Below are 16,791 nucleotides of genomic sequence, written 5' to 3' on the forward strand. Positions count from 1 at the left end.
GACTCTGAAAGCCAATGGAGGGAGGAGTATACCCTCCCTCTATTTTAATGATTTTAATTTTGCTAATGGAATGTTAGTAGAAAGAGTTTGGGAGCCATGTGGAGCTGATTGTGTTGTTCAGTATTGATGTTGCCTGCAAATTAAATGCACCTAAGTAGCCACCTGTTTATGCTTACGATTATGTAAAGCCCCATATGTTTCTCTCTCTACACATGGGAGGTAAATATTGAAAAAATTATTCTGGTGTGAAGGGTGAAAACAGCAGCAATTCTTCTATAACTGTCAACATATGCTGTGGTGTTTCCTTGTAATGTTTTGCTTTGTCTGACATATTTGCTGATTTTTACCATGCAGCATTCAAAAAAAAAAAAAAAATCTGTTTCCCATGGTTATACAAAACAATTAAAAATCAGTTTACATTAAATTCAAATTAGCAAGAGGTATAATTTTCCGATGTAACCATAAGTTTTAAATGAACGTCAGAGCTTAGAATTTAAATAGATTTTGATTTGAACGATAAAGAAAACTGAACTTTTTTTTTTCTAAATTCACCAGCATATAAAAAGGAACAATTTCTCTCTAAGCACATCCTTTTGGTTCCATATTACTAGGCAATAAAAACTGACTCGAAAGACATGAATTTGAAAATCCCACCTAAAATTGGTATTGGGCTCTTGAGCAGGCCAGCCCACCCACTCTCCCACGGGATTTGACTTGGAAAGCACCTTCCTGCCCACTAACAGTCCTCTCCAGAAGATCTGACCTGGTGCCTGGTCTGCAGGAGTGTCTGAGCAGTTTTGAGAGAAGCTACTTCAGAGCATTGGGAGTTCTGGTACAGGTAACTCCTATTGAACTGCCTCAAATCCATTCAGAGATTGGCCCAGACAGTCCTTCCAGGAAAGTCCAGAGGGTCTGGACTTGCTATTGTTGACCACTTCAGACACTGAAGGTAAATAAATTGGGGTTTTCTATGGTTTGTATCTGATTAAGAGGAGATTACATATTGACCATCTAGCAGCCCTAGACATGGCTGTCCCTGATTTCCCAGTGAAGTATTCACAAAAAGACGCAAAATGAGAGAGAAAGAAGAAAATTTACCACATCACCAAAAGCTAAGAATAATAGACCAACTACTCCAAAAAGCCAGAAACAAGTTACTTTAATAATAAGGTGGACAGAGCTGAACAGAGAAGAATATTAGAGGCCTACTAATGCTGGACTTAAGAAATGGTACAGCCCCTCTAAATTTTAAAAACACAATAATAATGAGAATAACAGTAGTTAACAATCATGGAGTACTTGTTATGTGCCAAAGTTTGTAGCAAGCACTTAACAACCAATTCATTGAATTTATTTAATTCTCAGAAGAATTTTATGAGTTAAATAATATTAATGTTTTTGTACTTTATGGATGAGGAAACTGATAAATGGAAATAGTAAAACACATCAAGGAACTCAGTCTAAATTTGTGTGTGTGTGTGTGTGTGTGTGTGTGTGTGTAGTATGTGTATATATGTATATATCTAGGCATATATATCCCCTATAAAATTTAATAAATTTAAAATAAAATTTAAATCACTCATATCCCCACTAGACTGAAATAGGCTCTTTAAAAATTTTGGCATTTTGGGCCGGGCACGGTTGCTCATGCCTGTAATCCTAGCACTCTGGGAGGCCGAGACAGGTGGATTGCTTGAGCTCAGGAGTTCGAGACCAGCCTGAGCAAGAGCGAGACCTCATCTCTATTAAAAAATAGAAAGAAATTATCTGAACAACTAAAAATATATAGAAAAAATTAGCCAGGCATGGTGGCACATGCCTGTGGTCCCAGCTATTTGGGAGACTTAGGCAGAAGCATTGCTTGAGCCCAGGAGTGTGAGGTTGCTGTGAGCTAGGCTGATGCCATGACACTCACTCTAGCCTGGGCAACAAAGCGAGACTCTGTCTCAAAAAAAAAAAAATAGCAGATGAAAATACAATGAATGACTATTGAACGTAATATATGTTTTCTATTAATCAAGCATATAATTTTCTGAATGAAACAATGGGGAAATTCATTTTTAAAAATGGCAATGTATTAGCATTTTGGTACCCAGGAATAACAGAGCAGGTTTTATAAATTTTCCACACTTTGCTATTAAACTTTTCTTCCTTTTTGTTTTAATTTCTGACATACAAAAGTTCCATTTTATGTAATCAAATATATTGTTTCTTTATGGTTTTCCATTATATTTGTAATCTAAGTTTTTTCAAATACAGACATAAGATAGTTTTACTTAAAATATAACTTTTTCATCTATTTCAAATTTCTTTTGCCATGTAGTGTAAGGTTGATGATTCAGTTGGATCTATTGTTTGCTAAATTGATAACTATATTAAAACAATTAACTAAATAGCTCTTCCTTTAACCCCAGATGTGTAGAAACAACTTTATCAAATAGAAAGTAATACTCTATATTAAAATTTGTCTCTAAGCAATAAATGAATGCCTAAGCACATGGGCACTAGAGTCAAATTCAAGGCATTTCCCTGATGCTTCTAGAACAATTAGTACCATTATAATTTTTTTTTTTTTTTGAGACAGAGTCTTACTCTGTTGCCTGGGATAGAGTGCCGTGGCATCAGCCTAGCTCACAGCAACCTCAAACTCCTGGGCTCAAGCAGTCCTCCTGCCTCAGCCTCCCAAGTAGCTGGGATTACATGCATGCGCCACCATGCCCGGCTAATTTTTTCTATATATATTTTTAGATGTCCATATAATTTCTTTCTATTTTTAGTAGAGACGGGGTTTGGCTCTTGCTCAGGCTGGTCTCGAACTCCTTAACTCAAACCATCCGCCCGCCTTGGCCTCCCAGAGTGCTAGGATTACAGGCATGAGCCACTGCGCCTGGCCAATACCATTATTATTAAAGTAATTGATTGATACAGCTTTTGATTTTCTGTAAGTAACATAAAGTACCATTTATTATGACTTTATATTATGTTTTAATGCTGGCAAGACAAGTACTTTCTCATTGTTCTATATTTAAAGTATTTGAATATTTTCACTTGTTTTTTCTCCCAAATAAACTTAAGAATTACTTTTTCAAGAGCCAACATAATAATAATTATGATTATAGTATGGGGATTCTGTTTAGCATTGTGTTGAACATAAATTAATACATATACAGTTGATATATTTGCATACTCAGCTTTCTGATTCAAACAATGTCTTTTTATTTTACTAAGTAAACTCTTATAGTATTCTTTAAATAAGTAAATAAATGAGTTAAAGTTGTATAATATGTTACCCTTACATATTCTAAATGGTTATAAATGAGAAGTTATGACTATATATATTCTTATGTATAAATATGTTTATGTACATACACTTGTTTCATATATTTGTTTTCATCCTTCGTCTTATGAAGCTTGCTTATTAATTTTAACAAGCTTCAAATTTGTGTTTCATTTGATTCTATCAGTTTTTCTGGGTAATGTTGTTATCTGCAAATAATGATTATCACCTCATTTCTAAAAGTTTTATGATTCATTCATTTCTGGCCATATTTACTTACTGAAAATTCTAGACTGATGTTAAATAATTCTGAACAGATACCCTTGTAGGAAGAGCTCTTCCTTTGTGTGACTCGCTGGAAATGCTGTACATCTTTGTGCTCCGCCAGGATCAAGTGTATTGCTGACAGCGTGACCCTCTGCTACATCCGCCAGGGCCTGCCATAGTCTAGGATTCTGAAGGTTTTAAATTTTATGTCGCTAAAAAACTGAGACAGGGATACTAAAACCCATTGAATTGTATTCTTTAAACAGGTGAATGTTATTGTATATAAATTATATTTTAACAAAGCTTTTAACTTAAAAAATGGGAAAGGAGAGATGAACAGTTAAGTCAGAGCCTCAAAAAAGCAGTCAGATTGGCCCCCTCGAATGTTCCTGGTGGGAATGCAAATTGGCAGAGCCTTTATTAAATGTGATTTGGCAATATATATCAAGATCTTTAAAAACATTTTTACTTGTACTTCTGAACCAGTAGTTATAATAATCAGAAGTGCAGACAAAATTTTAGTTTAAAAGGCTGTTCATCATAGTACAAATTGCGTTACTCTTCAGAATGGATTTAATAAGTTATGGAATATGCATACGAGGGACTATTTCATAGAAAATAAAAATTATGTTTGGAAGAATATTGAATGACACAGGCAAGTCCTCAGAAACAAGGTTTTTTTTTCCCATTATATTAAAACCTGTGTCTGTATGTTGTGTGAGTGTACAATGTACTGGAAAACAATGGAAAGAAATATACCAAATATTAATACAAGATAACTCTGGTGATGAGATTATACGGAGTTGTATTTACTTGCCTGAATTTTCTTCTATTTTTTAATTTTCTACAAAATGCATGTGTTACTCGTAAAACAGAAAAATCAATACATTTTATAACTTTCAAAAGTTAAGTTCCTTATAGCCACACAAAAACCTGCACATGAATGTTTATAGCAACTTTATTCATAATTGCCAAAACTTGGAAGTAATCAAGATGTCCTTCAGTAGATGAATGGACAAATAAACTGGGGTACATCTAGACAATGAAATCGTACTCAGCACTAAAAAGAATGACTTACCAAGTCATGAAAAGCCATGGGGGAATCTTAAATGAGTATTAGTAAGTGAAAGAAGCCAATCTGAAAAGGCTGCATACTATATGACTCCAACCATATAAGATACTGGAAAAAGCAAAATTATAGAGACAGTAAAAGTATCAGTGGTTGCCAGGGTTTAGGAGAGTGGGAGGGATGAACAGGCAGAGAACAGAGGATTTTTATGGCAGTTAAACTATTCTGTATGATACTATAAAAGTGGACACATGTCATTCTACATTTATCAAAACCTGTAGAATGTACAACATCAAGTGTGAACCCTAATGTAAACTATGGACTTGGGGTAATAATGATGTGCCAATGTAGGTTCATCACTTGGAACAAATGTACCGCTCTGACATGGGATATGGATGATCAGGGAGGCTGTGGTATGTGGTATGTGGGGTGTGTCGGGCAAAGGGGTATAGGGAAAATCTCTAAATCTCCAAAATGTAATTGTGTATAACTCTAGAAACATGCTCTACCAATGTTCAGTGAAGAGTCAATAAACTGAAGACCTGAGTAAACAATCTTTTAAGGGCAATCTACTTTCTCTTATGAGAATCCTTCCATAGTGGTCCTGTTGAGGTAACAACATAATGAGCTTTTAGAAGAACTGTGCATGTAGGAAAGGGGGTTGGTGAGAACAAGGAGGGATGAGAGAGATTTTAGGAGATGGACATAAAGATATTAATACTATGAAAACTTGTAGAACAGTGCCAGCTGAAAAACAACCTATTTTAAAATGGTCTTTCTGACAGAATTCTAATCTGATGCTAAAATGCACATAGGTGAGTAAAAAGACCATTTTAACCTAGAATTGCAAAATCTGTCTTCCTCATAAGATACATGATAGTTTTCCAAAGACCAAGGACTTAGAGAAACAATCTGATCATGCACTAAAGAGTAGAAGAAAAAATAGGCTAAAAAATGCAACTGAAAATTATTATAAAAGCCTCAATTTCTTTTGCATCTTGATTAATTCACATTTTCTTATGTAGTTGATACAGAATACTCCTTTTTGTCTGGGAAAATATTTTGTTTAATAGACACAGCTGAATTTATTTTGCTTAAGTGAGCACAGTCGGGAAGAGGTGCCTTAAGAGAAGTTGACCCAGAAAATCTGGAAGAATAGCTCCTGATTCCTTGGATAGCAAGTTATCTAAAAGGCAGGGAGCTCTATTTAGGGCTGCTCTGAATCATGCTTCATTGCAACATCCAGACGGAAAAACAGGAGCAAATTCTGCCTTACATCTTGCTTCTTTTGACAAAAGTCCCTCAAAAAAACATAAGATAGGTTATTTAAAGTGATTAAATATACTTAAATTTTTGCATAATAATTTTCCTATCAGGTCCTTTAGAAATTGATATTTTAGTCAAATAAAAAATAGGTACAATAATAATATAGTTAAAGATGAAAGATTAGTCATTTCAATAGTAGATGAAAATAAAATGAATGACCATTGAACGTAATATATATTTTCTATTAATCAAGCAAATAATTCTCTGAATGAAACAATGGGGAAATTCATTTTAAAAATGGTAATGTATTAGCATTTTGGTACCCAGGGATAATGGAGCAGGTTTTATAAATTTTAGCCATTTAAGCTTAACCAATGTCTTGCAGAAAGCAATTTCATTAATCCAATTTTTGTCATTGGTTATTTTTAATACTTTTCTAAATTTTTCACACTTATAATAAAAAAATCATTTTTAAAAGACTCTTAGTTTTACGAGATACAGATATTCTGGAAAAGAATTCTCCGTGGCATTTCTACATGCCTGCAGGAGCTAGAGGCAGCAGATCTGTTTTCGACCAGTACAAAAATGATCAAGAATATCTCCTTCCCCAGAGACATTCTAAGATAGTAAAGTCTCCCTCCTCTCCCCAAAGGAAATATTTTTATAAAGATAATTTTATAAAGGTAATAAAGATAATTTTTTTGTGAAGGGTAAATGTTGGCAGTTTTGCCTGCAGCTCCTTATATGTTTGGGGTTTCTAAGCTGTGGGTTATCCAGCTATGAGTTCAGCACCCACCTGGTCTGCTCTATGTCACTTCATGGGGCTTGGTGGTCAAAGGGAACCACTGAGACATGAAGTTCATACGGCCTGCTGTGCTATGAGTAAGAAACTGCAAAACCCACTTGGGCTCACTGTTTCTTTACTGACATAATTTATGGAAATGTGGTGTGAGCCTAGATCTATATGGCTACTTATGAGTTGCTTGATGACTTGGCAGATAAAATCCATTTATCTGGTAGATATTAATTTAACTAGAAAGCACTGACTGAAGATTGTTTTTAATACATGGTTAAAATCCACGAAACATATGAAGGAAATTTTTTATTTAGTCGATTTAGTGACTTTTCTAACACTGATCTAAAAATTCCTGTTTTATGTTAATTTATGAGTGCCATTAATTCCAATATTTTTCAATATTACAATGCTTTCTGCATGTAACAGGAATATTCCTTATTATGGCACTGATATTGGTTAACAAAAAGACCATCTCCTTCTTTTTCTATGGTTAAGCAAGAAGTGCTCCAGAGCACAAACTCTGGAATCACACATACTATTTAGATCTGTTGTCCAGTACAGTACCACTATTGGGGCCATCACACTGAGCACTTGAAATTTGGAGAGCATGAATTAAGATATGCTATACCTGGAAAGTATATACTGGATTTTAAAGACTTAGCATAAGAAGAATGTAAAATACCACAATAATTTTTACATTAATTAGTTGTTGAAAGGCTAATATTCTAAATACGTATTTTTAAATAAAACATATTAAAATTAATGTCACTTTTAAAAAAAAATATCTATGCTAGGTAGCTTCCAAGACGGTCCCCAGTTACTTGTGCCTCCTGGAAGTCACACCCTTGTGCAGTCCCTTCCCAGATTGCACTGGCATTGGTCTGTGTGATCAAAAGAAGATGGCAGAAGTGATGCTATATCATGTCTGAAATTAGGCCATAGAGGACTGTGGTTTCAGCCTTGGGCTTTCTCTCAGTCTTAGATCACTCACTCTGTGAGAACCCTACAGAGAGGATCACAGGTGAAGAACTGAAGCCTCCCAGGACAGCCATATGAGTGAACTTGGAAATGGATTCTCCAAGCAGTCGAGTCTGCAGAGACTGCACTCCCTGCCTGCAGCTTCAGTGCAACCTCAGAGAGACCCTGAGGCAGAACTACACCATCTTAAAGCACTCCCAGTTTCCTCAGCCTCTGAAAGTGTGTGAGATAGTAAGTATGTGTTGTTTTAAGCTGCTGAATTTAGAGAAACTTTATGATGCAGCCATATATAACTAATAAATGTGGCTCTAGAAAATTTAAAAGTATATATGTGGCTCATATTTTATCTTTATTGGAGAGTGCTGATTGAGATTCAACATATAATAACCACTTCCTATGTGATTGTGGACAAATTACTCAGCCTCATGGTGACTGTTTTCTCATCTGTAAATGTGAATTTGATTAGTGATTTATATAGTAAAAGTTTTATAGTAAAAGTATTAAGAATAGTGTCTGGCATATCATCAGTATCCTCATTGATTATTTGATATTGACAGGATAGGGTGTAGAGTTGTAGAGGATGTTCCATCTCTAACATTTCTTCAATGCCTCCTAACTCCTGAAACAAAATTCCTACACAGTATTAAAATTCATAGAGTATTATCTAAAAATTAAAACAGAAAAATGCCTTTAACCTTGTAATTTTAATGTTGATTTTATAGATAAAACCATAGCCTTCCTTGAACATATGGTTTAGAGACACTTAATGTAAACTTGCTGTTTGGGAAAAAAAATCTCTGTTCATACAGAAAAATGTATCAAAACACTTTTTTTTTTCCAGGATATTTCTCAAGACTAAAGAGAAGACATTCATTATTCATAGTTTGTAACACTATAAAAGAGAAACAAATCTTTCCAGGAGGTAATCCAAAAATTTGGAACTTCACAATAAACCTAATACTACATGATTTACCAATCTATGGGGATAATGCAATCAACTACTAAATATCAGTATATCTTTCTGTTGTGTTTGGCAAGAATGGCAAGTTTTCTGTCTCATAAAAAGACTCAGCATGAAGGGCTGTCTTCTAAAAGAACAAAATGTGCTTCTAAAGCAATATGTTTAGTTCCATACAAAACTGAAATGATTGCTTTTTATTTCTTTTAATATATTTGAACATATTTTGAGGTGACAAAACAGAGACATACGGAAACATAATGTTAATATAAGATGCAACCAGCGGTATTAGCTCCCCATTCACATTTTAGCAAAAAATACCAAGTTCCAGTTTGTCCCCTGAAAGTGTCCTCACCAAATCTCTGCACATCTTTTCTTTATTGACTTTTGCTTGAGCTTGGATTTCCTGAAGCTGAATCTGCAAAGCTATGTTTATTGGTGAAAGGTTGGGTATCTTTTCTTAGCAGATTTCTTTTTTTATTTGCAAAGAAATAATTCTGAGCATCCTTTCCAAAGTTATTGTCATCTTCATCAAAACTTTTAAATTACCATACAAGATTGAGGATCTGTATTTATATACTTTAACACAGAAAGGTGGATGATGTTAGCAAAAATGGTAGAATAAGAACTTCTAGAAATTGTTACCTTCATAAAATCAATAAGACCACTGGTCTAAGAAAAGTATCAGGATCAATTTTTCAGAACTCTAAAAATTAGCCAAAGAATTAGAGCAATGTGGGGAGCATTTCTTTAAAAAAATGGTGGCATCTTGATAAGGACAACAAATTTCGTGGGCATTTTATCATGTTGCATTCCCATGCTCCCCTGCCCCCTACTTCGGCTCCATCATAGACTTGAAAACTAATAATCTATAGTCATGGCAAAACCATCAGCCTAGCAGTCACAGGAGGGATCAGAAAGGGGTTGAGGCACCTTCAAAACTCAACCCAGAGAACTGTCATTATTTGACATGTCCAGTGGCCCACTGGAAGATCTTACTTGCATGGCTGTCTTTATTTTATCTCATTTAAACTCATTAACTGGGGAAAGACTTTTCCTCAGAACATTTGTTGAAAACAATGAAAGAAAATTGTTTAACTTTTGTGGCTATGTGCAATGGTAGGGAAAAACAATAGGCTAACCCAAAAGCTTAAAAAGAAAAATCTGGGAAATCAGATTTCCATAAGGACACTGAAAAGTTCCAATATATTCTGAGAATCTTGAAAGTCACACACATAAGTAGATCTGTGCACGTGCCCAGGACTGTATGCATACTCAAGAAGGCCCTGAGAAGGCCTGTAACTTTCAATTATTTTGGCTAACTTTGAGACTGTACATGAACCTGAAGTAAACGCTAAGCAAGACTATTCAATTGCCTGGCTGAGTGTTGAAGATATGCTCACAAATGAATACAAGAGCCCCTCCTCAAAGACTGGAGACTTCTTGGTTTCATTTGTGGAAGAAAATCTCTATTCAGACATTAGTTGTCCACTAAGGTAACTTAGCAGGGACTTCAGTGGCCACGTGTGACAAAGAATGCAGACTTTACACATTTAATTCAGAAAATTCACTAAACAAACAACTGGCAATAACAACAAGCCCTGAGGAGGGGAAAGAATTCAATTTCTACAAATCCTACGTTATATCCTTTAAATTGTTCTGTTTTTAACGAAAATTATGAAAAAGGCAAAGGAATAAGAAAGTATGACACATACACAGTTGCAGGGGGTGGCAAGAAGTCAATAGAAACTGTCCCTGAAGAAGCCTAGATATTGGAATTACTAGAGAAAGAATTTAAATCAGCTATTTTAAATATATTCAAAGAACTAAGAAAATTATGTCTAGAGAGACAAGATGGCGGACGAGAAAAACCTCCAGCCAGAGTGTCTCTGCAAGAAAGACAGATTTTAGAAGAAAGTGAAAAAAATAAACAGGCAGACAAACATAGATCGGATGAGGGTCAGAAGGAAGGGTGCCTGAAACTACAGGACACTCCACGGGAAGAAGTTGGCGGAGAACTGGAAGGAGAAAGGCCCCCGAGAGGCTTGGAGACCGGCAACAAGGGTAAGTGGAGCAGTTAAATTTCCCCTCACTTACATCTCGGACTGCTGGTGGGCTCCTGAGTGGTTGGGAGACCTGCCGACATCAGCCCAGAGACGGCTGCCACCAGTGAGTGGTGATTCTCTTGCAGACAGGGCACCAGGCTCCCAGCTCCCTTGGGGCACCTCCCGGCCCTCAAACCCAAGCCGACCGGCAGGCGCCATATTGCTTCATTCTCCCCGTCCCCTTCCCTACCCACGGCTGCCGAGAGAGACAATTTAGCTACCACTCAGAGGCATCAGCAGGGAAAGGGACCTTTCCTTTTGGGGCCCTACAGCAGACTGAGGGGTACTCAGACTGTGAGCTCCCTACCTACCCCCCCTCCCAGGAACCGCTTGCCTGGACTCCAGGAGAGCAGAGCAAATCCTGAGGTGGAGAGACATCGATCCAGCTTGGGCACCCCATGGATCACTTGAGACCAGCACTCCTCTCCCTGGGAGGGTCAGAAATTGATCTCCAGGGCCCAGGGGACAGGCCTGCAGACCAGATTCCTTAAACTCAGGTCTCGATCGTATTGCCCTCGGGCAAAGAAGGGATATTTGTGAACGAGCCTACTGAGGTGTGTGTGCCTTCAGGGGCAGATTGGCATGCTTGAGGGGCAACCCTCCTCCCACAGGAAGGCCCTGAGCCCAACCCAGGTTGCCATCCTGGGCAGGGAACCTCCTGGCCCGCATCACAGCCAGGGGAGATCCACTGGCTTGAGGTCCTGCCTGTTGTCAGAGGCCCCCAAAAAACTGTGGAATAGGGGAGGGTGGAAAGGAGCAAGGCCTGCTCCATACTGCAGGTCTCAGACGGCCCCAGTCCCACATGCAGACTTTTTGGCTGAGTGGGACCATTTCAGCCTCTCCCTGGCAGCTTTGCCCAGAGGCAAAGAACAGACCTTTGACCCCTGCTAACAGCATTTGTGAAGGTACAGGGCAGGCTCACCCAACCCAGCTCTTCCCAGACTCACTCCCTGACCTGCTCCACTAAGGTGGAGAATAAGGACACACCTGGAAGTCCCAGGGCACCACCCACCACCTGAGGCACTAGAGTGCTTCTCCAGAGGCACGAGAGCCGGTTACAGGATCCTAAAACAACACAGCAGCCTTCCCCTCCCAGAAACCGCCACCTACTGACAGGGAGGTCATTCTGCACACCCCTTTACGGCATCTACTGACTCATCATACAGGGTGTGGTCGAATCTCACCCACAAACACCACCTACTGGCTCAGACACTAAACAGGGTATATCATTATCCAAACAAAAATCTAAAGGTAAGAAGCAACAGCTGATCCAGATGAGAAGGAATCAGTGAAAAAACTCAGGAAGTATGAAGAAGAATCAAACGGAAAGCACACCCCCAAAGGGGAACACCAGCTCTCTAGCAATGGACATCAACCAAATTCAGAACACTAAAGTGACAGAAGAATTTCAAACATGGATTGTAAGAAAACTCAATATATGCAAGAAAAAAATAGATAATCAACACAAAGAAACCACAAAACAATATCCAGGACTTGGAAAAAAAATTCACTAAAGAAATTGAAATATTAAAGAAAAATCAAACCAAACTCTTGGAAACGAAGAATTTATTCAAGGAATTACAAAACACAGTGGAAAGCCTCAAGAACAGGGTAGGTCAAACAGAAGAAAGAATCTCAGTGATTGAAGATAACACTTTTCAATTAACCATTGTTAATTGTTAACAAATAACAGTTATAAGCATGGATACACCTACCAATAGAGCCCCAAAATACATGAAGCAAAAGCCAACAGGATTGAAGGGAAAAATAGACAATTCAAATATAATAGCTAGAAACTTCAATATTCCACTTTCAATAATGAATAGAGTTAAACAGAAGATCCACAAGGAAATAGAAGACTTGAGCAATGCTATAAACCAAGAGACATCTGTAGAACACACCACCCAACAAGAGTAGAATATGCATTCTTCTCAAGTTCATAGACAACATTCTCCAGCATAGGTCATATGTTTGTAAGACAAGTCTCAATACATTTAAAAGGATTGAATCATACAAAGTATTTCCTCTAACCACAATAGAATGATATTAGAAATCCATAGCAAAAGGTAATTTGGGAAATTTACAAATAAGGAAGGATGCTTTAAAACAGTATTGGACTTTTTGAGTTTAAAATGTAATTAGGAGTTTAAATTGAAAGTTTTAAATATAGTGTAAGTAAAGAGATGTTGCTATTGATATTTTTGAATAATATTAGTATCCTTGATTTTTGTCTTTCTCCCTCGTGCTAATGTAGCAGGATTACTTCTATGTGTGGGATCCCTTTCATCACCACCTAGGATTCCTCTTTGGAAGAAAGTATACACTGACCATCACCAATCACTTTACCCTTCCACTTTAACCCTGCTATCTACAATACAACTAGTTTTATAAACATATTTTTCAAATTGTTGCTCAATTGATATAAGATTATCATGCCAATTGAAAGCTCAAAGGGATATTCTAAATAGCAACTCCCCAAGGTAAACTGTTAGCCAAAAAGAACATGTTTTCATTACTCTAATAAGAAACACTCCTTCTACCAAAAGGTTCCAGTCATTTTAACTTACTAAATATTTATTATGTGCATCTTACTGTAAACACTGTGGGGATTACAGCAGTAAATGAGATGCAGATTCTGCCCTCAGCAACCTTGTGATCTATTAGGCAGATGGTACCAGTCAGACAAGTACGCAAATAACCTCAATTACATGCAAAATGTAATAAATGCAATAATTAAGGCATGAAAGACTATAGTGATTTAAAAAGGAGGTTGTTCCAATTAGACTACTTAAGAAAGGCTTCTTAAAAAGCAATAGTTCTCCACCTTGGCTGCTCATTAGTAACGCCCTGGGAGCTTTAAGAAACTTTGATGACCAAACTTCCCCAAAGACCAAATAAATCAGAATATCTCATTCAAGTGGCCTGAGCATCAGAATATTTTTAAGCTCCCTAAATGATTCCAATATGCAGTCAGGTTTGAGAACCATGGTTGTAAAGGACAGGGATGAGGAAGAAACAGAAGTGAACAACGGGTAAGGTTTCAGTTGAAAGTGGATAGGATACTATAGCACATGGAATAATCTTCACCTCAATATAGCTAATCCATTTTCCTTCTCCAAACCTCAGCTCAATTAAAAAATTCCCTGAAAGATTCTCCTGACTCCCCTGATGATAGTAATAATATCCTAACAATGGTAATAAAAGCTGACACTTTTTTATAGCCCTTGCTATATGCCAAGTACCATTCTAAGCATTTAAATATATTTCAATATTTAGTCTTCCTAATAACACTAGGAGATAGATAATTTATTATTTGTATTGTACATGAGAGGAGGGTAAATAACTTGCCAAGTTTATACAACTAAAAGCAGCAGAGTTGGGATACAAATATGGTATCTCCAGAATCCATGTTCTGAAACACAGCCAACTATAGTTTGTGTTCCTTGTCAAGCCTCCCATAGAACCCAGGTATACTTCACTCACATCATGAAACACATTAAATTGTAAATGCTTATGAGATTTTCACTTCCATTATGAATGAATCTCATTCATTCATTCAATGAACAGTAATTGAGCACAAACTCTGTGCCAGTAAATATGCTTGGTACCAGAAATACAAAGTCACATGTTCATATTTCATCTGTCCAGGAGTTTCAGGCTAGAGTAGAGGTCAGCAAACTACATTTGACAGGCCAAATCCTGCTGGCTACCTGTTTTTATAAATAAAGTTTTATTGAGCCATAGCCATGCTCATTGATTTATGCATTATCTATAGGTCCTTTCATGCTACCACAATAGAGTGGAATAGTTATGACAGAGACCATCTGGCTGAAAAGCCTAAAATATTTACTATCTAGCCCTTTATAGGAAACGTTTTCCAATTTCTAGTCTGGAGAATAAGACAGACAAGAAAATCATCAATGACTACCCAATGAGGTGTATGCTATCATACCCAAGATACTATGGGAACATAGACGATAGATACCTAGATTAGGTTAGAGGGTATGCAAAAGTGTTCCAGACAGCATGATATTTGAACTAATTTTGGAAAGCTAAGTAAAGTTAATTAGACAAAGAAGACCAGCCAGACTTGTCAGTAAGATCCAACAGGGAAGTTCAGCAGTGAGCCAAGGAGCTAGATTAATGGCAATAGGAATGACAAAGAGAGTGGATATTGTTTAAGCAATACTAATTAGTTCTATTGACTTTATGAAAATATATCTTTGATTTCTTGATTCTCACTATTTAGCACAGCTAAGGGTGCATGAAGTTGGAACTCCCTAAATATTTTTTAACCAAAGAGATTAATTCTTAAGTAAAGGATGTTTATTAGAAAGGGGAGAACATATTTGCCTTGCATTAGTCCTTGAAATGATTGAACTACAAGAATTCTGATTTCTTTTTACCCATTATCCTAGAATGAAAAAAAGACCACTTTTTCATTGTTTTCAATTGTATAGATGTACGTTATTATTAACAATATAGTTGTACAAATGAGAAGTGTTTGTAATATGCTGTACCTGGAAAATTCATAGGCAGTTCAAATGGTTGTGGAGACTCACAGCCTTCAATGTGCTCACAAATTTCAGCTATGATCTTCTTAATTTTGAGTCCAGTAATTTTAATCACTTCTCCCGTGGACAAACAGCATTCATTTCCAAACATTTCATAAATAGAACCTAAAAAGAAAGAAGAGTAAAAATAGCTTTTAAAAAAGAATTAAACAGTGGAGAACAAAGTAGAATCAAGGCCTCATTTAGGAAGGGTGAGAGAGGTGAGAAATAAAAAATTACTATGAGATAGGTACAATGTACACTATTCAGGTGATGGGTACAAAAGCCTAGATTTCCCACTATACAATATATATGTGTAATGAAAAAATAAATAAAAAATTTTGAAAATAAAATTAAAAAAATAAAAATATGGGGGGAAAACCTTCAGTTTTACTCGGTTTTTCTTTAGCTACCTGCTACAAAGGAATTTAATCAAGGTTGGCAAAATATACAGCATGTACTAGAAAAAATATTAGATTATCACTTCATCTATTAGGCCAAGTATAAACAACCTTTTTCCCGTCATTATTATGAATTGAATTTATGGTTTCCTCAGCACCTTTAGCTCATCTTTCCAAGGTCAAACTAGAAGCATGTCTCCCACTGCTGGGATTTATGATCTGTTTTTGCTGGGTCACAGAATTGGGCTCGTATGACTCAACAATGATCTAAGTAAGTACTGCAAACAAGGTTGTAATACAGTCCAGGATCCAAAGACAAAGGGGTCTGCTCACCAGGACTTTATATTATGAGCATCATAGTTATTTATTAGATTTGGTTTTCTTCATTATTATGAATATAAGACTTTTCCCCATTTTCATCTCTTAGATTTTGACAAGCTGGAAACAACTGTCAATATCTTTATGGCAGTAGGAGCAGACCAACTCAGATAAAACTGAAAACCTTCATGTTAGTTCAGGATTTCAGTCTCTTTCCTGACAAACCTTTTATCCTAGATGTAAAAGCTAAGCTTTTCATTCATTATTTTCCCTTTGTATCTCCTGATAAAAGGACAGTGAGCAGTGAAATAACCAGAAGATGAGCAACAGGCAAGAGCAGAGGTAAAAGTTCTAAATAATCTACCCCTAGTGAAAAAGGAACAACCCAAAACTATAGTTCTGGCATATAATTGCTTTACAATCAAACAGTAAACTAAAGGTTGATGTAAATAAACACTACAGAATGGTAGGCTTTTAAATATATCATTTTTTTCTTACCCCCAAGATGGTTTATATTCTCTTTGCCACACTAAATATAAAGTATATGAGCATAGGATTTTATGTTGGCTTGTTTGTTTTCTGAATTTTTCTCTATTGAACCACCTCCCCATAGAATCTTTCCTGAAATATATCAGGACAGTAAAACATATTTATGGCATTAATGGTTGTCATAAAAGTTATTAAGTCTGGCATCTAATCTAGCTCTAAACAATTCTGCAATTGTATCAGAGTCCCAACAGGTAATGGGGCACACTCAGATCAGAATAATTTGAGGAGGTTTAGCATAGGGGCCATTTAAAGGC

The 16,791-nt window shown here is 36.5% G+C and overlaps 1 protein-coding gene across 6 annotated transcripts in view; it reads right to left on the minus strand.

Moving 5' to 3' along the window:
* The window catches only part of THEMIS (thymocyte selection associated), a 175,255-nt gene that overhangs the window by 104,562 nt on the left and 53,902 nt on the right, over window positions 1–16,791 (minus strand). For 4 of the 6 annotated variants that reach the window (XM_069488251.1, XM_069488250.1, XM_069488249.1 and 1 more), the window contains exon 2: window positions 15,237–15,395. In XM_069488251.1, coding sequence (XP_069344352.1) covers window positions 15,237–15,381 — 145 coding nt within the window. In that variant the 5' untranslated portion in view covers window positions 15,382–15,395. Of the gene's footprint in view, window positions 1–5,735; window positions 5,915–15,236; window positions 15,396–16,791 lie in introns of all 6 variants that reach the window. The other 2 variants (XM_069488253.1, XM_069488252.1) reach the window with 2 other exon arrangements.

The sequence above is a fragment of the Eulemur rufifrons genome, chromosome 15 (assembly GCF_041146395.1).
Source record: "Eulemur rufifrons isolate Redbay chromosome 15, OSU_ERuf_1, whole genome shotgun sequence".
Classification (NCBI taxonomy): Eukaryota; Metazoa; Chordata; class Mammalia; order Primates; family Lemuridae; genus Eulemur; species Eulemur rufifrons.